Below are 25041 nucleotides of genomic sequence, written 5' to 3' on the forward strand. Positions count from 1 at the left end.
TTATCTTAACTAATTCTAATAATATACAAAAGGGAATTATGGGTAACGGGCAAGCTGAAGACATACTATTTATTCATGTGGGTGGACCAAAATATTTCAATTTGTTGTAGGACATGCATAGTGAACGGGTTTGACTGTCCTGATATCTATATTTATGTTATTTTATTCAAAAGTTTTAATGTTTTTCATTAGTTTATGTGATGTGATAGTTCACAAATTTAATTGATTTCTGATTTATCAGTCATTCAGCTCACATTCGATCCGAGTCTTATATCATGTCGATTAAAATATTAGAAACTTTATGATAAACATAGTTTTTGCAACCAATCCCGCACGTACGTGCGGGTCCATCCCTAGTTATGCAATAATTAAGTCTCGTATAAAAGTGTTTACTATACGATCCACACATAAAATAAACATTACAATTTCATGAATCTTTGCTTTCTTTCTTTCCTTTTTTTTTTGCTATGGGAGAAAAACAAAAGACAAATCTTGTGAAACTTTGTAAAGAGGAAAGAACCCAAAATGAATCAAAGGGAAAAAAAACTTTATAAGGTCACGAGGAAGAACAGCAAGAGAAACCAAAGCCTTGTGAGGAGCCTTTATTATCGTCTTTAACGAGACTTACTCTGTTCTTCATACTTAGTTCCGTTTTGTAAGTGTCGGAATTGAGCTGTTTCCTGCTAACGTTTGTGTAGATGTCACGGATTACCATTTCGAAAGCTGTTTTAACGTTGGTTGAATCGAGAGCCGATGTTTCCATGAAGAATAGTCCTTCGGTTTCTGCTAGAGCTTTGCCTTCTTCCACGCTCACCGCTCTTATGCTTTCTAGGTCGCATTTGTTTCCCACCAGCATCCTAGCCACCGTTGTATCCGAGTGTGCTGTCAAATAAAAGCAAAAGAAACACAAATCAAAATAAGTTTACCAAAACAGCATTTCCAAGAATCAAAACTGAGCAGATTCATAGCAAAGCAAGGTCTCAGTTCTTTTACTCTGTCTACTCAAACTCGAGAGGAAATGTAAAAGCATACATAGATAAAGAGACTATGTTAGCTAGTGAGATTCAAGAGTAGCCACAAACAAAACATAACAATCTCTCATAGAGAAGTGAAACCAGCTCCTCTTAGCTTTGCTCGGCAATTTCAGAAACAGAGAAAATAACTCATCAATAATCTATATATAACACAACTCCGCAAGAATTAACATAACATACTAACCTAATCTATCCATATACAGTAGCAAACATAAACGATCTTTACTATATTGATTTAGCGAGCAAGACTTCAGCTTTGGTCCATCTAACAAACCAAGTCTCTAAAGGAACATTGAGATCTAATTAGTCCTTACAATGGTAAGGATCAGCTAAGCACAATTCCACCAAAAAATTTAAGTCCATTTCAAGACCTAATTGACTAATAAAACAATCCAGCATCCAAATTAAGTAAGACCGCCACAGCTCATTCAATAAAATCGCATTCGATTTATTTACTTACCCTTGAGCTCATCGAGCCAACGGCCAACACTCTCAAAGGTGGAGCGACGGCTGATATCGTAAACGACGAGTGCTCCGACGGCGCCGCGGTAATAAGCGGAAGTGACAGCACGGAAGCGTTCCTGACCAGCAGTATCCCAAATCTGAGCTTTGACCTCTTTGCCTTCGATTTCCATGTTCTGAGTCTGGAACTCAACACCGATCGTGGCTTTGGAATGAGCGTTGAACTCGTTACGAGCGTACCGAGAGAGAAGGTTCGATTTCCCGACGGCAGAGTCTCCGATTATCACAATCTTGAAGAGATACTCCTCTCCTCCTTCTTCATCCGACGACATCCTTCCTACTTCTGATTTCTAGAGAGAGAGAAAGTTGCAGACCGGTTTTAGAGAGAGAGAGAGATGGAGCTGGCAAAAATCAAAGGAAGAGAGAGAGAGAGAGAAGACAAGACATACTGCGCATGAAGTGGTTTCATAAAGCTTTTTTAAAAAAATTGTATTTTTGAATTATGTGCCACAAATTTCGGTGCAATTATAAGTCCTTGTCATCTTATTAATTACTATTATTAACCCATTTTATTATGGGCCAAAATATCGTCTAATTTAGCCCAAAAAGCCCAAATCAGTAACGTTTAAGAAGCTCAAGGCCTGATGAGGTTCCTTTGAGACATCTATTTCCAAACGTTTATATTTTTTTTCAACGTGTGTATAAAGTAGGAACCCTAATCTTTTACAAAAGAAATTATAATATCAAGCTTACGTTTTATTTAATATAAAGCTAGTAATATGGTTTTCAAATACTCTTAAGACAGAATATATTAGTATTATTCCTACATGTGGAAACCTTTGGGGTCCAAATGGTTTTTTTTTTCCATATGCTTTAGGGGACACACTTTTGAATCAAGTTTCAAACTATATGATTTCATCATCATATGGACCCAAGTTTTCCCTTTTTCAATCTAACTTTAACCTATACGTACGATCACCATATTTTTAACTTTAGATGAATATATTAAGAACTTTACAGTGGATTTTCTTATTATATATACGAATTACAATGAGCGAATCCCATATTCTATTATCTTTCCATCATGGTGGTTTGTAACGGTGACGGTGGTAATATATAGATGTCGTTGTAGCTAGTACAATCTAATGTTACCTCATTTCTTATGATATATGATGATATATCATATTCACACACACACATACACAACTATTCTAGGCCTTTAAATTTTACTTTCTTCGAAATGATTACTTTGAATCATATAAATCACTACAAGAGACAATATTTCTGACGGTATTTTCAACGGATATACATCATATAAACACGACATATATAATAAATAATCTATGTTCTCACATATGAAATATTGTGAGAACATAAAGTAATTAGTTTGACCTAATTACAAAGGGCATTCATAATTACTTATGTAGTTAAAGTTTGACCTAATTACGGGGATGGGAATTAGGGAAGAAGAAGAAGAAGAAGAGGAGGAGACCAGAGCTAGTCATCTTAATTATCATATAAACCCGGTGATAATATTCCAACTAGAGAAAACGTTTTAGATAGTCAAATTCCAATTTGCATGATACATATAGTAAAGGACGATAATGTGAAATTGATGACATAAACTAAGAATGTTTAGTACTTATAGTCAATTCTAATTTGCATGAAACATACAAATCAAGAATAAAGGACGATAAAGTGAAATAAATTTACAGAAACTTCAACGCATTGTTCACACATTCAACCAAAAAAACAATTTAAAAGCTAGATTGTTTTAAATTTTGCCTTGGTCATTACTAGTTTAAAGTTTACTAGCTTTCACTTTATCCCAAAAAAAATAAAATTTTTTTTACTAGGTTACATATCTTTATATCTAAAATATGTTAATTCTTGGGAAAATGTACACGCAAATATGAAAGACAGATGCATTACGCGTTTGCTACTTTGGATTGATTAATTAAACACCAAACTATTAATTATGTGTTTATAATATATATAAATACTACGATTAAATTCAAACTTGACAAATAAGAAACTTTCACTAATATAGACGTTGTAGTTTTACTTTATATCGATACTCTTGTCAATATTGTGTTAATTACATGTTCAAAGTAAGAAAACCTAAATGCCAGTTTGGATCCTTCTATTAGCTAGTCCTAAAAAATATTACAATACAACATATGGTTAGATACAGAAAAAAGTAGATCCACAACATTTGTCCAATGTGTCATTCTTTGTTCCTTCAATAACATCATCTTTTCACCATTTTTCTTCAAAAATTCTAAGGCAAAATTGTCACCGTCCTCATCATCTTTCTCGGAACTTGCTGATCTCGAACTTATTCTCCGTTGATTTAGAAGATCGATATAAGTTTGGAGATCGTGAACGCAAGGAATGTTTTGAACATCGAAAAAATCTAGCGTGAGTTCCACCCCAACGTGAGCATAACATGAGCAGCTCCATGGGAGCTCATAAACGCCACCTAAAACCCTAAAATTCTCGTTGAATAAAACACCGGGAAGTTTAGTGACCGGATCGTTGACGTTAGTGATCCTCAAAACCTTAACTCCTAGCTCCTCGCAACGTTGTTTGAACTCCAAGTTACCAACCCTAGGACCTGCGAAAGAGAACACTGTCACCGGAATATCTCCCTCGCTGTTCCTCCGGTTTAAACCTAGTTCCGCAATGTCATAAGCAAGAAGTTGAGCCAATGAGCTTCCCATGCTATGGCCCGCGAGTGTGATACTCATCTCTTCTCCTTTGTACTCGTTTACCAGTCTCGAGATTTCAGACAGAAGCTGTTGTCTGCAGCTCTCTAGTCCAAATTTGCTCTCACTCTCTTCGGATGTGTATAAACTCAAGAATCCGGATTCCACCTTCACGTCGAGACGCTGGTTATGAGGATGGAACCTAGCCGGAGTTAAGGAGCTCATGAGATTTGCTAACCATTCGGGGTTAGTTACCGTTCCACGAAAGGTCACCACAATGTCTCTCCTCCCTAAACGTTTCACCGAGTCATCTGATGAAACTGCAACGTAGCCTACCCAACGTGCTCGTCTATTCGTCTCAATCGGACTGATGTTGATGTCCGGTGTGGCGTAGATGTATTTGGTGACTTGGTAGTCCTCAGGTTGGTCGACTTCGGTTTCTTTAAGTAGGGTTTGCTTTCCATACTTGCAGTTCAAGTAACGTTTGGAATTAGTGTTTAGATCGAAGGCTTTGTAACAAGTGGAAACTAAGTTTCCATAGCGAGTGATCTCTTGTTGGAGAAGAGGGTTTAATGGTTCGATGAGATCTTTCCAGTTGTTACATCCTTGTATCTCTCTCCAAACCCGAGATAACGGTAGAGTCGCAACCTCACCTGAGCACGGGGACTGCGGTGCACGATAAACCGATTGACGAGGAGGAGAAGAAGGCGAAGCAACCGGAGAAGATTGGATCACTGGTGATAATAGAGAAGAAGAAGAAAAATTGGCAACTACAAGTCTTTTGGAGTTGCTTTTAGAACTTGGGAGTGAGAGAGTGTGGGGAAGAAAGAGTGTTTGTTGTGGAGTTGAGTTTCTTAGAAATGGAACATGTTTCATCATATTAGGGTTTTGGATCAAGGCCATTGATGCAAGGATGGCGTAAGCAAAAGAGAGAGAGGTTTGTTGAACTTTTTAAGAGGAATGAGAATTGTGATGTATTTATAGTGAACATGAAGAGAGACGACTTCCACATGTCTTGGCGTGTATTTGACTAAGAAATGAGAGGAGTTTAGATTAAAATAGTCGAATTGCGATCGTTTTGTGAGAGTGATAAGAATATATTTATGTGGTCGGTTTTATAGTATTAAATTCTTATAACATAATTAAATTACTCTTTTCCAATTTCTGATTCTACGATCACTACTTCAGTCTTATGTACGCGTTACCATATCATGTGTGGACTTCAAACAAATAATTATAAAACTATCGTCTACACCAATTTTTAACATCCTCGTTCTTCTTGAGAAAATAGTTTTATTTACAATTCGGTTTAATTCAAGTGCCGATTTGACCAATATTTATGAAATAAACTGATCAATTTATGTAGTAGGGCTGAAAAAACGAAATTAAGAGAATAATTGCTGAAGTAAAATATTTACGCCTAATCTTTCCTATATACACATACGTATTCTTATGTCATTTTCCATGTTCTGAAGCTTAAATGTTTCATGTATGTAATAAAATTTAATTAATTCTGATTACACGTGTAAACGTTAAAATTATATATTCTTACAAGATATTTTTTATATAGATTTTATCTATCAATTGGCCTCTTAGTAATATTTAGCTTACCCTTGTTGAAGATATGATTTAAAACTTTGATTAAATTAGTCAGGGAATGTGCGTGGGCATATATAAATTAATCCAAGGTAAAATAATATGATCACTAAATACACATCACGCTCATGCTATAACACAAAACATATATGAATGTTTTATTAATAAAATAAAATTCCAACATGACATATCCTTAATGCGTTGACCAAAAAACCTTGTGTACATATCTTTATATATTATGAGACTCCTTGCATGCATGTGAGTAGTCAAAATTTGTCAAATATCATATATTATATTAAGTATACGCGCATGTATCCGAGCATATACAGTATGTGGGTTTCGTAATGAAACTTTCATTTTAAGTCTTATAAGATGTATTAGAGTCAATGTAAGTCTTATAAGATGTACTCGACCCTTGTTATATAGGACGAGTGAGCAATTTCATTTCTTTGCAACATAGGTGATAAAAAAAAAAAACACATTAAATCGAAGTCAAACCAGCCAGAGCCTGGAGAGAAAATAAGATAGTTTATCTAAACAGGAGCTAAAGTCAAAAAGAAAGTATATACTCTTATAAAAACTTAAAAAAGTGTGCTAATTAAGTAAGGATCTAGTGGAATTTTTGAAGTCAAATTTGCTTAGCTATATATTGGCAACATATGTTATATGTATATTAATTTGTCTGATAATACATATGCATATAGACTAGAAAATTAACGTAACTAAACGTCGATATATATATTTTTTAACTTTTAATATTACAAGTTATAATAAGTATCCATGATATATGGATAACAGAGACCATAGTATACGCTTGCTTCTAGCTTATTTTAACAGACCAGACCAGACCAGCTGATACGTACGTACATATATGTAAGTCCTTTAACAGAGGCCATAGTATACGCTTGCTTCTAGCTTATTTTAACAGACCAGACCAGACCAGCTGGTACGTACGTACATATATGTAAGTCCTTTAACAAATGCATATACAATTACAATGGTCTAGTAGCTAGTACTCTAATATATCGTTATATATTTTGGAAAATGTAAGCAAAGGTACACACACACACGCTTAACATGGTGCATGGTACAGTTTTATAGTCGGATCGTTATATATATATAGATCATCCCTAGAGTTTTTGTAGTAGATATATTTTCACTATATATATATACGTGGTTCTGTTTGTTCTGTTTGCAAATTGTAATACTTTATATTTTTCGTTTAATTTTGGCACAGACGAAGAAAAATACATAAAGGAGAGAAAGAATACGCGGAGACGAAAGATATTGACTACGACACAACAAATATATTTCAACAAAAAGTGGACTGATAGATGTATAGATTGAAGTTACTTAGTACGGAAGAAACTAGAGCAGAACGTAGTGTTTGTTGTTGTTCGTTATTTGACCCCCGGCCACCACATTCCTACGTGCTGGGAAATTCCCCCACCTTTCCCTTTTTATCTTCTTCTATCTTTTTTTTTTTGCTGTTAGGTGTTTATTAAAAACGATTGAATAAGTATCATGTTTGCCTCAAGAAAGTACTTTTATATTTATTTAATTGAAGTTCATGATCCGACCAGATTCATTAGATGGATAAGGCGCCATTTGAAATACTTTATCCATCGTGTATTTTATTCAATTAGGTACCTACTCACTCATTGAATCTGTTCCGCTTGTTCCTAACTATTACTTTTCTTTTATCTAAGTATCCGTCAAACGTAGATTGTGAACGCTCAATTATAACCATCACGTTAAGTAATCTGCGCTAAAAGAAGTAGCAGAAAAGAGCAATGAGAATATCCTCAGCATTGCACCGGCATCAACTATGATAGTGAAGATGATCGCACAGCACCAAGAAACAACAAACTAATCCCAGCTCAATACTGCTCGTGTTATCAATTTACTTTTCACTTTTCCATATGAAAGTTGATTATTTTTGTTCACATATTTCTTTAGACGGGAACCAGAAGAACTGAGTTACTTACTTTTCTTAATCATCACCGAATGTGTATTTCAATTTGTTTTCTTGAGCTAACGTAGAGACTGAAGAAAGAAACAACTGTCGTGAGTATGTCGGAAAAAAAAAATATTCAACTTAGACGACTAGTCACAACTGTTATGGATGTGTGAACTTTTTGTCCTAAAACATTAGCTCTTGGCTCTGTAAAACATCAAAATGGCGTATTTTTCTGCTCAACCAACGCAATACAGAATGATATAGCAGCCAAGAAACTTTTGCAGTTACAAAACAATGGATTGCAACCTTGAGCTCTACTCCATCTGATGCAATTTCAAAGCTGTTCCTTGTTTTAAGATAAGGGGATGTGGTTTGCTCACTCTTGTTTCTTGAGCGCAGGGTCTGTACTTGGGACACCTGATGTCAATTTCTTTACACTATCTTTGGCCTCTGCTACAAAGGAAGCGTCTGGCTTGTGTTTATCTGTAGGTTCTTTCAAAGCCAGACAGATGTAGAAAACAATCACTACGTTGACTGATACTACCGCTAGAAATCCACTAAGTATTGTCAGAGAATGTGGAGATAATGTTGTTGAACCTGTCAAAGATTTAAACAGAGTACAGTGTAAGAGGTGGTAAAATATATGGAAACACCTATGGTTGCAGCACCTATGGTTGCAGCTTAAACAGTCAATTTCTATCATATTTGCTATTACAAAACTAAATCTGGGAAAACACTTAAAATCTTTCTGAGAGAGACACAATGCTCAAGTACAGTGACCGACTAACATGCCATCACACAAATAGATGATCAAACAACATTATCATGAACTAAGCGTCAAAGGCTAATAAATTGCCTATGTTACAAGATTAACGGTTAGAACCATAACACATCCTCTAGAAGATTTTCTAATCTGGCATCAGATCCCAACAACCAGCTATTCTCAACTTCGACTAGAAAAGAGTGTTTTGCAGAAGCTAAAACTAATGAAGAGTTCCTGGTATTTTCTCTCCTAATACTGGTTCAATGGGTGTTAAACTCAATTTGAAATGCTTCAAGTGTAAGACTTCCTACGGCAAGCCATAATCCAATCACTCCTAAAAGCAACATGATTCCATATGGTTTATAGCAAGCCACGATATCCCTTTTGCAACTAAATCCTTAGTCATTTAGTCAAAGAAAAGATCCACAGAAAACTCACAAGTATAATGCAAACACCCAGTGACATTCTAAAGTTGAACACAAAAAAATGAGAAATCTAAAGATATCTTTGTCAACCTAACAAATTCGAGAACATGTAATTGTCCTAACAAGCAGGAACTTCTAACTACAGTTTACAGAATTTAAATTTCAAGAGCTACAAACTCCAAACACGATTAAACAAAACTCAAAAGCAAAAAAAAACCATGGATACAATTAGAAAAAGCACACAGATTTCCTCAGAACATCAAGTCAAAGCTCGATATTAAGCTCATGTGGACTTACCTCGAGAACAATTGGTTCTACTCAAAAGATGCACTTGTATAGAAAGTTCATCAAAATGGAGATGCACAAGTAAAAGCAACAACATTGAGATCTTACTTACCAGGAAGCAAATCATGATTGAATCCATATAATATTGCAATAGGTAGAATCCACATGAACATCGATGCAATTAGGAACTTCTGCATAACCCCAGCCATTGGTACCACTCAAAATCTACATCAAAATTATGAAATCACGATTCAACGAAGATGCGACATTTGGGATAGAAAATACACAAATCTGCATCAAGGGCTTTCAACAGAATAACCTAAAAACAACAAAGCAAGCGAAAAAAATAAAGCTTTACAGTGAATCTGGCGAGTTAACTCGATCTTGGACTCGAGGATTCAGAGTATGTCTCGCAAAGTCTAGATATTTTTCCTTCCCTCGATAGAGTTCCCTTGTCAATCAAATCACAACGAAGCTATTATTAACCAGAGTGATACACTAATACCACATTTCAAACCGAAACAAACCGATATATTTGTTCGGTTCAAGTTAAAATAAACTGCCTGCCGTTCTAAGAAACTACACGTAGTTTAGCTGAACGTGTTGTTTTGACTTTGGTGTCTATCTGTTATTCTGTTATAAAAATGTGTTTCTTTTTCTTCAAGCTAATATGGTCAACGAACTAAGTAATATAGATGCAACAAACATCAAATGTCGATTTCAGGAAATTAGAGAAGACAATAGCTAGTGATGGAGAAGAGACCAGATCTTAGATCATTTCTTCAGTATTTGCCTATTGTGGCTCAGTCTTCATCTCTACTTTGGCCACCTTCTGTTGAAGAAGAGCTTCAAACAATGTCAAAAGGGCCAAGTGAGTCAATGGTTAGCTCAGGGGAGGCTCTTGCTTTGCATATCATGAATATTCGGCAATCCCTCTCCTTGAATGCATCTGATCTCGCACCTAATGCGTTACAAGGGTATGCTCTTTTCTTTGACAAGGTAACTTATATATTCTTTTGATTGTGTGTGAGTGTTTTTAAAAAAATCAAAACATTTTCACCTAGGTTGAACATATGGCATAGAACATAAGTACTCATAAACAACTGTTTTGTTGTTATGCAGAAAATTTCTAGAGAAGAGGCTACTAACTTTTTTGGTGAGGTGGTTCCTGGATTGTGTGGATTACTTCTCAAGTTACCTTCCATGTTAGAAATGCACTATCAGAAATCAGACCATGTTCTTGATGGAGTTATGTCCGGGCTTCGTATATTAGGTCCTCAAGAAGCTGGCATTGTGTTTCTTAGCCAGGTAATAAAAACATGCATTGTGTTGCATTAATTTCTGAAACCAAGCTTTCTTTATTCATCTCCTATTTCTACCTTTTCCACCCCTCAGTACATTTTGATGCCGTCTTCTGCAGGAGTTAATTGCAGCTCTTCTTGCATGCTCATTCTTTTGTTTGTTCCCTGAACTTGACAGACGCATAAAGAATCTTCAAGGAATCAACTTTGATGAATTGTTTTCGTATGTAAATAGCTCCCTTCCTCTCCTTACAATTACAATTAAACAACTATGATATTCCTAGAGTTACAAATCCTTCTTGTGTGTTTTCTATAAGGTTTTTGTATACGCGTCAGTACACGAAGCAAGAGAGCAAAATAAGGTGCATCATCCATTACTTTGAAAGGATATGTCAATGTATCCCCACAGGCTTTGTTTCCTTTGAGAGGAAAATTCTTCCTTTGGAATACAATCATTGCTATGTTTCATACCCAGCGGCTGATTATTGGGCCAAATCCATCACCCCGCTTTGTTCCGTTGAGGTAACATAGAAACATTAGTAAGCTTCTTTGTTATTAGTCCATTTCTTTCATACGATTCATGAGTATGCTCTGGAACTAGGTTCATACCTCAGGAGTTATAGAAGATCAACCCGGTGAAGCTCTTGAAGTTGATTTTGCTGATGAATATTTTGGTGGTCTTACTCTTCGTAATGGATGTCTTCAGGTCCGTTTTTTAGAAGAATACACCCACAAACTCTTTACTATGTTGAAAATGTCATTTTATATATGTAGGAAGAGATAAGGTTCATGATCAACCCGGAACTTATAGTTGGCATGCTCTTCTTGCCTCGCATGGATAAAAATGAAGCCATTGAGATTGTTGGTGTTGAAAGATTTTCACTTTACTCCGGGTAATTAATTATTAATAATACATTTGAAAGAACATGTTAAAGCTTATTGTAGCTTTCTTACAAGAAAAGGCCAAACATGTACAGGTTTGGATCTTCGTTCCAATTCGTCGGCGATTACACAGACAAGAAAGAGTTAGATACTTTCATGAGGCGAAAAAGGAGAGTTGTAGCTATAGATGCCACTCGTCAGCCAGGAATGAGACAATACAAACCCGATGGCCTCCTTCGGTATTGAAAAAGAAATACTTATTAGGCTTTTTCACTCTATTTTTTTTCATAATTTTCTTTTTTTGGTTCTCGGTTTGGCTTTTGTTTCTATATATAGAGAAGTTAACAAGGCTTTTAGTGGATACTTGCATCGATGTAAACATCAAGTGGACCCTCAGCTTCCTCTACCATCATATTCGGCGAACCAAATTGTAGAAAGCTCACAAGTATGGTGTATCGATCATCATGAGGAGAAGAAGATTGGTGTAGCTACAGGGAATTGGGGATGCGGTGTGTTTGGAGGCGATCCAGAACTAAAGGTCATGCTTCAGTGGCTTGCCATTTCACAGGTACACTTTTACTGTTAATCAATATACATATCTTGCAAACACAGAATAATTATCATTATTGAGTTTTGAAATAATGCTTTCCATTATCTACCTCCCTAGTCCGGAAGACCCTTCTTGTCATACTACACTTTTGGCTTACAAGCCCTACAAAATCTCAATCAGGTTATTCACTTTTGGATCATTATATACACTAAAACCACCTGTTCTCCCTTTCCAAGCCCTTTAAAGAAGTGTCTTTGAAATTCTATCCAGGTGACAGAGAGGCTTGCGTTGCAAGAATTAACTGTAGGAGACCTATGGAACATACTAGTTGAATACTCTTCAGAGAGGCTCACCAGAAGAACACGGCTTGGCTTTTTCTCGTGGCTAATGACATACCTTTCTTCTTAACTGACCAAATTGAGTCAGAGCTCGCTTTTTATACATATATTGTCTATGCATGTGATCGATGTGTCTGTCTATACTACCCAACTAGTTGAATATCATCTCTTCCTAAACTGAATTTGTGTGGAATAATCGATAGTGTTATGTAATCGTATCAGTTTGTTTCGACCTTATAAAGCACTTACTCAAACTAGTTTAGGGATTATTTAGTTTGAAATAAAGGCGTTTGGGAATAAAAACTTGCCAATATTAAACATCATCCGTTCAGAAAATCATATAATGCATGAAAAAATCATCACAATCCAAAAAACACCAACTAAAAACACCCTAAAAAAAACACCCAAAGAAATGCCTGAAATAGAAACTTGTATGGCACGGAAAAGAGAGTTAGAGTCAAATATAGACAGAGATCGGTGACATAGCAGAACTATTCTGGCCGGAATCTCTCTTCACAACCGGAGCTCAAGGTCAAGCTCTGTGTCGCTGACCAGTGAGCTCCTCTGGAGGTCCAGCTCTGTGATGGAGGCCAGTGAGCTCCTCCTATTTGCCTCTTGTAAAGCCTCGAGATGTGTCGCCTTCTCACACACTTCAACCAACATATTTAGCCCCTCCAAATTTTTCTCTGGAATTGGAAATATTCTGTCGTTCTCTTCTTGAGCCGCCTCAGCTTTAGATATATATAGTTCGTCGGAATCCCTTGTAACAACTGGAGTTGGATCCCTAACCAGAGCCAGAGATAGAGACAGAACGGGAGCCGGAGCTGGAGCTGGATCCGTAACCAGAGCTAGAGACAGAGACAAAGCGGGAGCTGGAGCTGGAGATGTAGCTGGATCCAGAGGAGCAAAAGCAACATAGAGCTCGTCTGTGGTGCGATCCACACCGGCCACAACCTTGTTCTCCACTTTGCGGAAGGACCAAATCTGAAGCGTCTGGCCTTCCTCTAGTCTGTTACCGGCGACAACTTTGTTCCACCCTGAAGCCAAGGCGTAGTTGGAATTGGACCTCATATCCCATCTCCTGAGGTTAAGCCCCCATTTTTTACCATTAGAATCCACCAAGGTAAAGTCCACTCCTTTTTTAATCTTCTTTCTGAAATGTTTGTCTATGATTTCCAACTCATCCTCATTCAGAAAGTCCATATCTACTATGCCCTTCCAAGGAATCAAGAGACGTGCCTCATTTTCGTTGATATCGCTCCATACAAGGACCTTCTCCTTTATCATCTTCACGTCCGTACCATTCTCCTCTCTCATCAGGTCAACCAGCCATTCCGGCGTAGGCCCCCTCTCTTGAACCGCCTCTCTTTCTCTAACCATCTTTCTTCTTCTTACCTTTTTCTTCTTTCTTCTTCTTACCTTCTTCTTGGAGACCACTTGTCCACGCTTCTTGGACTCTACATGGCACAAGCTTAGAGAACAAGCATCACGATTAAGGTTTTGTTTTTTAGGGTATTGATTCTTGCACTTACCAATCATCATCTTCTGTCGTTTGCCCGAGCTGGAGCACATCGTTGTCCTCGTTCTCTTTCTCGTGTTATCCTTCACAGTAGCAAGAACACCAGTGGATGTTTCTCCTTCTTCCTCATAGCTAAAAGCTCTAATTATTCTCTCCGTCGCTAGAGATAAAATATCAAACGACCTTTTCTCTCGACGCAAAAGCTCAAGATGATCATCACCTCTCACCATCGTTATCAAAGATAGATAGAGAGACAAAGAGGTCAGCGGCAGAGAGGAATGAGTTATATAGTCTACCTTATATAGAGTTCTGACTTCTATTGTCTCACCAAGAGAAAGGTATATAACTTTCTATAAATCTTTTTTTTGAAAAGAAGATAATCTCTATATTAAAACAAAAAGAAAAATGATAATCTCTATACATTTTTAATTGGTGTTAGATAATTATCTATACTAAATACTTTTTTTGTTTTGTTTTGTTTAAATCTATACGTATCTTTGCATTCCTATTGGCTATTTCTAAGAAAGTAATCGGTAGTGTAAGTCCAAATTACAAGACTATTTGAATCCAGTGTATAATAATAACGGGTATGCTAAAATATTTGAATCCAGTAATCATTGAATCCTATTTGAAATCCGTAAATCTAAAGATACACTTTATTTGGATACTTTTGCTCCACGATTTTATGTCATTTAAAAAACGGGTGCGGTTTTCAGAAGGTTTTTTTTTATGTTTCACTCTGGTGCCAAATTTTAAACCTAACGTGGCCTTTATATAAGAGCAAGTAAAACAAGTTTACAAAGTAAAAAAGACAACAAAAGGTCTTAAATAAAAGACTGCAACATTCAAACAAATGGCCAGTCGTGTTCTGAACTGTTTATGGATTTGAGATTTCATTAGTCATGTTAAATGCTGTCTTCATTCTCTGCACAACATGAGGTAATGTATTGAGGTTTTCCTCAATGGATTTGAGCACGCAACTCTCCATCTCACTAACAGCTTCATGCCTGATCTTTTGGAGCTTTGTAGTCTCAAATTTGTCTTGACACACCATCAGTGCTCTGTTTAGTCTTTCCTATAACATCCATTCAATAAAAAAATCAGCTATATCATCTATCTTTATACGCACCAACCATTTCGAATCATCTCTTCTTTCTGCAGGGTTATTTTTATTGTACCTGAAACTGAGCCATTTCGTTTTCGAAATGCTGTTGAGATTTGACAACGGGGACACTGCAGTACTCAACACAGTTGCTTATCTCCTCTTGCTTTCTTCTTCTGTCAAAGCACTCATATGCACATTTGAAATAGGCTTGCTGCAACAATGAAGTTGTTGTAGATGTTTATTAAATTGATTCATATAACTCAATATATAAACACAACTCAAGAATTAAAAGAAGGTACTAACACTCATGCTTTTGAAGTCAAAACAGAGCAATTGTGTGACATTTTCATGAGCCTGATCCATAGACTCTAAAGATAAATATAGAAGGAATCCAAAGCAATTTTTTCAGAACATTTTCATGAGCCTAGTTCAAAGTCGTATAGATATCTAACTGAAAATTCATTAAATTTGGAACTCCCACGAGCTAAGCTTTCTTACAGAGCAAAGTGTGGACTTTTCTAGAAACATGATTCGACACTGCAGCTTTCAATACAAAGATTGTATCAAACCAAACAAAAATTCCATATTTAGAACTTAGAAGCTAAACATTGCTACAAAGATGGTATCAAACCAAATAAAGATTCCATATTTAGAAACTTAGAAGCTAAACATTGCTAAATCAGAAAGAAGATATGAAGAGGATGCGACATCAAATAGTAATAAATAGATGATATACCTGGAGGGTGAAATTGATGTGATCTTGGACAGGAGAAAGCTGGGCCTGAGCAGCTGCATTAACTTCTTCAAGCTTTCTAGTTAACCTCTCCGTCACGATTTGCTCCTCCGCCGCAGCGATGTGATCCATCGTCTCTCTCTCTCTCCCTTCGTCTATTTCGATTTTAGGGGTTAGGGTTTAGTAAGCTATTCGGGTTAGGTCTCTCTAAACCAATCTGCTATTTCACCTCAACTAATTTCATAAACCGATATAAACCGGAATTTACAGTATTTTAGGAAAATCTAAATCCGTCATTGACCGGTACGGATAACCAGACGGTGGCGAGAGAAAGACAGATTGGTTCTATGATCATTATAGCTAAAGAGAAGATCTTGGCTTTAAATTAGTTTTGCAACTCATATTTTGATATATATGTAACATGTTCTAGGAAGTTAAAAACTTTGCATTAAAAATCAATGGTTACTAAAGTAGAAACAAATTATGCAAGTCCAACTAATGGGAAACCGCTACAGAGTTGGGGATTAAGTAACAGAAACATCCATCAGTGACTATGAGCCAACTTCATGGGTCTCTCCATCAATATATGTTACATAGACTTTATCATACCAACATTTTGGCTTTTTCTTCATTAGTCTTCTTGAGACAGAGGTTTTATTAGTAATCATCGAAAGGGCGAATTAGAAGACGAGAGACTGAAAGCATGAGGAGATGTTGGAGCCTTCTTCACAGGAGCCCAGATGTCAGCACCATTGGTTTGAGCAACCCCTGATGTATACTCCAATGGAACAAGACATAATCCTCTGCTTCTTAGGCTGTACTCTTCCAGCTCCTCCTAGTTTACAAACACCAAAAAAGATCAGTCTGGTCCAGATTCTGAATAGCAATCAGAGTAAATGGGGATCACAGATACTGCTCACCTGTGTACTAGTAGGTGTTGCTTGCAGATATGGAGCACTTAGAACCTGTACAGACAAAAATTTAGACACTGATGGATCGAAAGAGACGAATAAATTGAATTATATTTTGGTCGGAAACTCGAGCAGACCTTGACTTGTTCTTGAAGAAACTGAATGTATTGCATTCCCTCTAGAAGAACTGATGCAGTGTCGGTCTGCAGAGACATAGAAGCTTGAACATGACTAGCAAAGACCACAAGCATGTAAGAGTGATCAACTTAGACCAAATAGTACCTTTCCGTAAGGGGAAACTAGTTGCTGAAGAGCTGAGATACGTTCTCCCAACTTGTCCTTCCTCTCCTGTTTTGAACACAAAGTTTCAAGAACATTAGCAATGCTGGTCCAGGGAGCTTTATGACCATAAGTAATTCTGATTTTGAAGATTGAGAGTATCAGAAGACCTTGGAAGAGAAAGAGAGATCGGACTTGTGTCGTTTAATGCTGTTTTCTTCAAGAGAGCAGACATTGCGCTTGTTCGCCATCATCACCCCTGCCGAGTCTCTAGAGTATTCCATTCCTTGCAATGGAACCAAAAACAAAAAAAAGGATCGGTTTTTCGGCACAAGAAACCGGTTTATTTGCTGCCTCTTAAAAGGGATATGTTGTGAGAGGAAAGCTAATCTCATGGCTCAGCCAAAGCAAGTTGCAGAAAAAACATAAGGTGACAACTCAACAACTTGTTTTCTTGCAGCGTCACAAAGACAAACCTATACGCCTTGAGGTAATATCAGACAGAGAAACAAATATATAGATGCATTTGTTTTATCATCAAAATTAGATGTAAACTACAAAAGGATGCAAATCTATGTCAATGCATTGGACGAAACGACTTTGGATTAGAAAATTAGACCAAGGGTCAAAAGAAAGTAGATAATGGTCAGAGTTTATCCCTTAAGATCACATCAGCCTAAATTAATATTAAAAGTTTAGTAGCACAATCATAGATGATTAAATATGATATCATACTTTGCTTCCATACGGAGGCAATATACATTGTATAATGCATGATATGCATACTCAAGAAACTAGGAAATTATATATCTCCCAAATTAATGAATAAAAAAAACTGATTAAATCATTAAAGTAGTTACTTAGTGTGGTCGTACTTGGCTCCATTAGAAGGCCCTATAGACAAGATTCAGAGCTAAGCGAACTCCAATTAGAAAACCCCACAAGAAGATTGAGAGAACAAAAGAAAGTGATCTTTCAATCTATTTTGCTGTTCATGTGCTAAAGATTTAGACTTTAGATAATTTTATATAGTTGTCACGACGGCAAAATAACAAAAATGTGGAACCAAAACAGAGTAATGGAAAAGAAAAACAACTTACAGAGAGAAGGGACTCAGCATTTGCCAGAAAAATAAGAAACAAGAAGTTGACAAACTCTGAAAGATCTTGGTCTGAGCTTGTAAATGTGGGTTTTTATTGTCACACGACACACACTCTTTGGTTTCTAAACCAAGGCACGAGACACGATGAAACCCATAAACGAGGATCTTGGTCTCTCTCTGGTGTATATATATATATATATTCTTTCTATCTTTGTTGTCTTCGGGTCTTGAATGAAGCCGGAGCTGCAACGGTGACGACGCGAATCCAGAGGTTTGCGTTTGGATGAAACGGCGTCGTAACTTAAAGGGTCGTGAGAGAAAGAGAGAGAGAGAGAGGGAAAGAAGAAAGCAAAAGAGAAGAGAGGACTCTCTACGTATTCATTTTCATATGTCTTTATGTTTATTTTGTTTTTCCTTTCGTCTTCTTCATTAAAGCCTATAGAATTTCTTGTGAGACCAAAAAAAGATTTTGGAGTTTTTAGTTTTAAGTGTTTGGGAAATTTGATTGTGTAGTAGAAGTCTTTCTAGTTTGGTGTTTAAAAAACGAAAGCAATGGAATTAGTAGGAAATGAAAAAACATTTGACAGCTAATGTACAACCCAATGGAGAGAGAGAGAGGTCCTTTTACCAGTCCCAGATAGAAGTCGCTTTCATACAATTTTTCTTCATAAATATGTATAAAAAAAAAAAAAAATTAATAATTTCGAAAGTGACATTTGTTTTGTTTTTTTGCATTATTATTTTAGTTTTTGTCAAAAAGATTTTGACCAATTCTGCTGTGTCTTCTTTTTCAAACTTTTTGCTTTTTTGTCTACGACTCGAGTGACTTGAGAGGTTAGGTTAATGCATTGTACTCTCTCTTTTGGTTGATATAAATAGAGATCCGGGGTACGTACGTTCACACTGATACTTCCAAGTATATTAATACAGTTTCACATGTTTTCATATGAATGGAATTAATCTCTCTTTTCATTTGTTTCTACCCATATTAAACTTTAACACATTTGTCAATAATTTGTTGTACGATAAAATAAATATTTGTTACCAACAAGTTATAGGTTACATCGTATTTTTTTAATCGTATTAATATATCCTATACATGTCAAATTAGATTTGGCATGTCAATTAGGGCTAAAGCCCGTGGGCTAGTACGGTCCGGCCCTAAAAAACATCGGGTTCGGACTTAAATATATATGTCCAAAAAAAACCGGGCCTTTTGGGCTAAGTCCATTCGGGCTAAAAGGTTTTCTGGGCTTAACCCGGTCGGGCTCGGGCTGGTCCGAAAAGTCCTTAAATAAATATATTTTTATTTTTGTAAATATTGTAGTTTGAATAGAATATTTGATTAATGAATTAATTTTTCATATTTACTTAATAGCCTTACTTAATACTTTTAAAATCATTATCTATCATATTTTCTATTATTTATATATGTCAAAACTGAACAAAGCTAAAACTATATATAGATATTGACTCTATCATCTACTTTAAAGTATTTTAGTTCCATGTTTTATTGGGTTAAAGGGTAAATAATTTATTTAGTCTTCATTTTTTCTCTTAAATTAAGTTAGTTTTAATGAATATTGATAAGTTATTTAAATTTTGATACATTATTTTTATAGTATACTTTTAAATATTGTTTTTTAAAAACTATTATGAACTTAGAAGTTGATTTTTTATCGTTAGGTAAAGCCCAAAAAAGCCCGAAAAGCCCTGTAGCCCTGTTATGGTCGGGCCGGGCTTTGAAATATAGGCCTGGATATTTTTCGGGACGGGCCGGGCCGGGCTCAAATATATGAAGGTTTTACGGGTTTTAGGCCGGGCCGGGCCGGACTAGCCCAATTGACATGCCTAAATTAGATGCCGATTTTTTACTCGTATTAATATATGTGTAGTTAGATATAGTTTTTTCTTGATTACATGCAAAAAAAAATATTTGAAAATGGTTACAAATGTCTAATTAAATTTTAATCTTCGACGCCGGACCCACGCGGTTTCTGAATTTGTTTCTCTTGTCTTCGCGGCGACCAGATTTTGTTTTTCAAAATTTTTATATTTTTCTAAACACTCTTTTCCACTTACCAAATCTGCCAATCAAAAAGTACTTTCGTTTCCTATTTTTTACTACTACAATGTTACAACCATAAATTTGAAAATTGGTAATCACCACCATTCAAGTTCGAGAGCCCTTTGGTTTAGCAAACAATACGGATTTACAGATAGTTTCCAAAAACTGCATCAATTAATTCAAGACGTCGATGTTTAACTATCATCATCATCCATATTGAATGCTTCAATAACTTTGGTGTAGGTCTCTTAACACCAACAACAAGAAAAAGGTTATTATGAATACAAAACCAACCACACGCTTCATTTTTCCATTTTGCGTATGGATAAAGGAAACAAAATAAAATAAAGAATTGTTTTATTTCCAGCATTTCAACTTCTTTGTAGCCTCTAGGATGCTTTGCTTTGTCTCCGGTCTCTGGCACTTGAGCAACCCCTCTAGTATTAATGCAGATTCTGGGATATCGCTCTCGCTGATTACGGATTCAGAGCAAAGCCCAAATAGCACCACGTTTACGTCATCTTCCTCTTCTAGTTGCAGGCCAAACAAGTGATCGAATACCTTGAACAAAAACGATACAAAAATAGATCAATTACAAAACCCTGGTTTTCCTGTCTCTGTCTCGGATCAGATTGTGAAAATACGCAGAGATTTTTTCACAATGTTTGAATGAAATCACGTTTGTTTTACCTTTTTCATTCTTGATACTACCATATCTTTGACGGATTGTGACCTCGATACCAAGTTCACCACGAAAAGACCGTGCTCAGGGAGAGCGCGCTTTACCGAAAGAAGAAATGTCTCTTCGATAAACTCAGATGCAGGACAGGTTAAACCCCCGCTGCAGACAGGCATCAAACAAGATTAGTCAAAAAATTGATATGGAAAACTTCATATCAATGTAACAATACTTGGCTTTGTGCTTACCTTGAATCTGCTGAATCCACATCTACAATCAGAATGTCAGGACAAGTTCCGCCTTTGACAGTATAAGTTGTGGAATCCCCATTTGAGCTAGTCGATTGTGGCACAGCGTTTGAGGTTTCCTCAGAAGGAGTTTCAGAGTTTGTTATATCTCTAATGAATTTGATCCCATCAGCAGGAGTTTCAGAGTTTGTTATATCTCTAATGAATTTGATCCCATCAGCAATATGCACCTAGTATAAAAACGGAAAACAGCTCAGTGATGGTAGGGATAAGAGATTTGAATAAAAACATGCTAAATGTCTTGAAGAGAAAGAATTTACCTTCAAGCGATCAGTTTGTGTGAAACCAAAGTAATCCTTGCCAACACTAAGCATTACCGGGTCAAGCTCAACCGCCTATTTAATGCGATACAATCATAAGTCTCAACTGAAAATACTTAACTTGATCAATCCTTTCAAACGAAAATTTACCTCAACATCAGAAAATGGCAAACATCCATGGAGGAACATGGGAAGTAATCCTGCTCCAAGACCAATTATAACAGTCTTAACCTGAAAAGCATCAGAATGTTTCTAGATCAGCACCAAGAGAAAGATACTTCAGAGCAGTTGGACCATAAACTTAGTCTGAAAATAATGAGGCATGACTTAATAATGCTCACCATCTTTCCGCATGATTCAGCCTTCTTCAGGTAGGAAGATACCAATGTGAAGCCAGAAATAATTCCAGTGTGGTAAGAGCTAGCCAAATAATCATGAGAGACCTTCATGAGAGGTCCGCTAGATTCTGAAAAATGGATACGAGCGAAAAAGGATCATAATGTTTTCATGCGAATGTCTACATCAAAACTCACACAGAATTAAGATTATTACCTTGGTTTTGTTTTTTATTTCCCTTTCGTTTTGATTGGGAAACAGTTTTGTCTTTCTGAGATAGTTCAAGAATCTCACCATCCTCTACAAGTAAAGCTTCAGATTGTATCAAACCCTCGGTTCTTTTGAATACAAGGCGTCGAAATGCCAAATCGCTAGGAGATAAGCCTTCAAGATTACTAGGAGTGCTTTCATAAACCACATCTTCAACGACCACTTTTCCAGTCAAGGAAGATGTAACCTACAGTCGAAATGAAAAGCAAGAAACAAAATAGAGCCCCATAACTAAGTCTTTTTACCAACCAGTAGAATTCATTCAAAATTCGCTAAAAATAGTACATAATTAACAAATCATGGAGATCAATAACGAAACAATAATGATATCTGCAAAAAGCAATAAATTAAGCAACAACAGATAAAAGCTTTGAAGTGATTAATTGTATTTTTATATTTTCAAGTATTAATACCTCGTGAACGGTATCACGCTTTTTGATTCCATCACTTGCCATCATATACCTGTAGCACCAATTCAATTCAGCTAAAAATCAACAAGCGGTAATGGGGGAAATAGTATGAGTTTGGAGTACAAACAATTAAGAAAGTTGAATAAAATGATCAACTGTTACATCAAAATATGGAGAGTATATAGAACTAAGAACAATAAACATACGGTATGCGAGCTGCTTCATCATCATTTCTAGGAGCTAGTTGTGTCACCATGGGAGATAAATCATTCTGAGGTGAAAAAGTTTACAAGATAAAATTAATCAATAAGCAGATAACATAATGTATCAGAAAATTAAAAATGCAGATTGTACCTGGATATCCTCCATGGCAACACCACTATGGCTACTGTCGAGGAAAACCTTACACAAGGAAATTAAGATTTGTTTAGGTTCTCATTCTGCGAGTAGATGAAGGAGAAACATGGGGAATATAAAGCGGCTTTACCATAGCTTACCATTATGAGACGAGCAGCCTGAGAACTCTCGATAACCTGCCACTGTCCTTCCTCTGAACAGAACAGCCACTCATGAGCACGAGTCTGAAATATAACACTCCTTTTAATAGTTCAAACAAAATTGAGATAAATATCCAAGATTATGGCGTTGCAAAAGCTTACCTTGGGGACAAGAAAAACACCACAATGATACACAAATGGCTCAGTCTGCTTCTGAGCATCAAGAAGCACAGCTCTATAACTGAAATTGCTAGCCAAAGTAAATTTTATACGGCGGCCTCCAGTAAGCTCTGCCAAATCTCCTTTAATACCAAGTTTCAAATCTTCATGAGAGTACAGTAAGTCTGAGCCATTATTGCAGTCTCTACGTATTTGGTTCTCACTCTCGAGGGCTTCACGCATACCAGAGCCCTACAATATAACTCAGAATCATATATAACCTTGGCGACGAACACATACGAAGTTTTAACGAATAGGTGTACATACGAATATATTCAAAGATAGTTGTAGTCATATTTAATGGGAAGAAATCATCTTGTCTCTAAACAAAAAATTCAGAAAAGTGGATGAAATTCATGTTCAAAAAAGAATTACCTGGTTATCGTTGCGACCAATAGATAAAAGATCGAAAGAAGAGGTAATATCGTGCAATAAAATGGACTTTTCCTTTTCAGCCACCACCATAAACGTTTTAAGATTGGAGCGTTTTTGAGAGATTGAATGGACCGTCATCTTCCAACCAAAACGAAGTTTTGAAAAGAGCAATGCTGTAAAATCACAAACGAATTTCAACTAACTATGAAGTAGTTCACCTAATGATAACAGAAGAGAAGGTGCAGGAAGTACCTAAGACATGAGACTCCGCCAGCGTTAGACAGATAAACTTCCCTCCAGGTTTCAAAACCCGCTTGGCCTGAGCAGAGAGTTAACTAATGATCAAGTTAAAAATTTAAAGCACATAATTTTCATTGTTTGATCTTACACTCATCTGATTAAAACGTAAATTAAACAAAAGAAGTTCACAAGACCTCTGTTAAGTATTGATTTCCCAGCTTGGTACCAACTTCGGGCTCCATCAAAGCATCAAGAGCACCTTTATCCAGAACCGTATCAAAGGATTCATCTGCCAACTGGGTAAAAGAGTAGTAGAGCTTGTGTGAATGATCGAGAACAACCAAAATAAGCTAGAAAAAAGGGAAAACAGAGCACAAAAATTGGAAATGGAAGCAAAACCTGCATCTTTGTGATGTCCATAACTCGCCAACGCAGTTGAGGCCGAGTCCTAATGTTCCGACGAAGCATATCGGAGATAACAACCTTGGAAAAGTCGACATTGGTGATGTCACGGAATCCAGCATCGTACAAATGCTCAGAAAGGCGGGAGTTTCCGCATCCAGGAACCAGAATCTGAAGCGAGCCAGAAGATGAAGATGATGATTCTTGGAGGAGAGGTAAAAGCGTGTCACGGAGCTGAGGCCACTCAGCATACCACTCGAAAGAGTCGTCGTTGCCTCTGAGAGTGAAGAATTTATCCCAGTTCTCTTTGCTGGTGAAGTCTTCCAGGGTTTGTAAGAAATCATCTGCTGGAGCAGCTGCTTTGCCTCCTTTCTTCTTCCCCATATCTGCTATAGAATCTCACACCCAAGTTCCAAAAACCCTAATTTTCCAGTCTAAGGATTTACACACTCTGACAACACACGGTGACGACGAAGCTTGGAGGTGGAAGCTGAAGACGGCGTAGTACGGTTTAATTTTGGTTCAAAAATCAACAGCCGAACTTAAACCGTACCGGAAAGCTAACCAAAAAAAACTCAACCATCGAGAAACTGATACGATCGTGATGCAGGCTTGTGGGCTTTATTTTAATTGGGCTAAGAGTTTGTTCAAAAAGAAAGATTTGGACCTCGTTATGTACTCTTGATGTTTCATGCTTACATAAGCAATGACATCAACAACTATAGTTTGATGGCAGTGTCCCTCTTTGGGTAGATGACAAGAATATCTAATGCTATGTCAAGTCTCTTTTGTCTCGATATAAACAACATTATTACTCTGGTTCCTTTTATATAATACCAAAAAAATGAAAAAAAAATGAAAGAAAGTTTCAAAAATTATGTGTTAAATCGTAACGGAATTACATTCGTAGTCACGTAACTAAGCAGTTAATTTAGACCTCCTAAAGTTTGAAAAATACATCATGTAAATCATTTAACATAGGGAAATTTCATTTTGAATACCATATTATTGATACTGATATATC

The 25041-nt window shown here is 36.5% G+C and overlaps 8 protein-coding genes across 8 annotated transcripts; 1 reads left to right on the forward strand and 7 right to left on the reverse strand.

The window, feature by feature from the left end:
• Nucleotides 1–360: 360 nt before the first annotated feature.
• LOC17888648 (ras-related protein RABA5d) lies at nt 361–1927 on the reverse strand. Its single transcript, XM_006293452.2, has 2 exons — nt 1495–1927; nt 361–882 (listed from the first exon to the last, which is right to left on the reverse strand). The coding sequence occupies exons 1-2, from the start codon at nt 1826–1828 to the stop codon at nt 557–559; spliced, it is 660 nt and encodes a 219-aa protein (XP_006293514.1). The 5' UTR covers nt 1829–1927; the 3' UTR covers nt 361–556.
• Nucleotides 1928–3652: 1725 nt separating this feature from the next.
• LOC17888425 (phospholipase A1-Ialpha2, chloroplastic) lies at nt 3653–5107 on the reverse strand. Its single transcript, XM_006296428.1, has one exon. The coding sequence runs from the start codon at nt 5105–5107 to the stop codon at nt 3653–3655; it is 1455 nt and encodes a 484-aa protein (XP_006296490.1).
• A 2745-nt stretch (nt 5108–7852) lies between these two features.
• On the reverse strand, nt 7853–9685 carry LOC17888171. Its single transcript, XM_006295229.2, has 3 exons — nt 9592–9685; nt 9346–9458; nt 7853–8357 (listed from the first exon to the last, which is right to left on the reverse strand). The coding sequence occupies exons 2-3, from the start codon at nt 9440–9442 to the stop codon at nt 8137–8139; spliced, it is 318 nt and encodes a 105-aa protein (XP_006295291.1). The 5' UTR covers nt 9443–9458; nt 9592–9685; the 3' UTR covers nt 7853–8136.
• A 298-nt stretch (nt 9686–9983) lies between these two features.
• Nucleotides 9984–12552, forward strand: LOC17890510 (probable poly(ADP-ribose) glycohydrolase 2). The gene is made up of 10 exons (XM_006296071.2): nt 9984–10232; nt 10356–10541; nt 10654–10757; nt 10852–11056; nt 11136–11240; nt 11309–11427; nt 11512–11655; nt 11753–11984; nt 12084–12146; nt 12237–12552. Exons 1-10 carry the CDS (start codon nt 9984–9986, stop codon nt 12372–12374), a joined length of 1545 nt encoding a protein of 514 aa, XP_006296133.1. The 3' UTR covers nt 12375–12552.
• A 265-nt stretch (nt 12553–12817) lies between these two features.
• LOC17888302 (B3 domain-containing protein At2g31720) lies at nt 12818–14053 on the reverse strand. The gene is made up of 2 exons (XM_023784618.1): nt 13724–14053; nt 12818–13519 (listed from the first exon to the last, which is right to left on the reverse strand). The coding sequence occupies exons 1-2, from the start codon at nt 14051–14053 to the stop codon at nt 12818–12820; spliced, it is 1032 nt and encodes a 343-aa protein (XP_023640386.1).
• Nucleotides 14054–14566: 513 nt separating this feature from the next.
• On the reverse strand, nt 14567–15841 carry LOC17888291 (protein FAM136A). Its single transcript, XM_006295101.2, has 3 exons — nt 15665–15841; nt 15002–15139; nt 14567–14898 (listed from the first exon to the last, which is right to left on the reverse strand). The coding sequence occupies exons 1-3, from the start codon at nt 15791–15793 to the stop codon at nt 14701–14703; spliced, it is 465 nt and encodes a 154-aa protein (XP_006295163.1). The 5' UTR covers nt 15794–15841; the 3' UTR covers nt 14567–14700.
• Nucleotides 15842–16085: 244 nt separating this feature from the next.
• LOC17889984 (transcription factor bHLH154) lies at nt 16086–17937 on the reverse strand. Its single transcript, XM_023784274.1, has 6 exons — nt 17712–17937; nt 17022–17137; nt 16855–16920; nt 16710–16775; nt 16582–16626; nt 16086–16496 (listed from the first exon to the last, which is right to left on the reverse strand). The coding sequence occupies exons 1-6, from the start codon at nt 17734–17736 to the stop codon at nt 16326–16328; spliced, it is 489 nt and encodes a 162-aa protein (XP_023640042.1). The 5' UTR covers nt 17737–17937; the 3' UTR covers nt 16086–16325.
• A 2236-nt stretch (nt 17938–20173) lies between these two features.
• On the reverse strand, nt 20174–24488 carry LOC17889987 (methyltransferase-like protein 13). Its single transcript, XM_006293659.2, has 16 exons — nt 24015–24488; nt 23810–23911; nt 23628–23694; nt 23376–23548; nt 22944–23192; nt 22782–22865; nt 22639–22686; nt 22491–22555; nt 22288–22336; nt 21821–22061; nt 21610–21734; nt 21419–21499; nt 21269–21343; nt 20949–21178; nt 20712–20862; nt 20174–20582 (listed from the first exon to the last, which is right to left on the reverse strand). The coding sequence occupies exons 1-16, from the start codon at nt 24399–24401 to the stop codon at nt 20379–20381; spliced, it is 2331 nt and encodes a 776-aa protein (XP_006293721.1). The 5' UTR covers nt 24402–24488; the 3' UTR covers nt 20174–20378.
• Between the last annotated feature and the right edge of the window lie 553 nt (nt 24489–25041).

This window comes from Capsella rubella, unplaced genomic scaffold, assembly GCF_000375325.1.
Source record: "Capsella rubella cultivar Monte Gargano unplaced genomic scaffold, Caprub1_0 scaffold_4, whole genome shotgun sequence".
Classification (NCBI taxonomy): domain Eukaryota; kingdom Viridiplantae; phylum Streptophyta; class Magnoliopsida; order Brassicales; family Brassicaceae; genus Capsella; species Capsella rubella.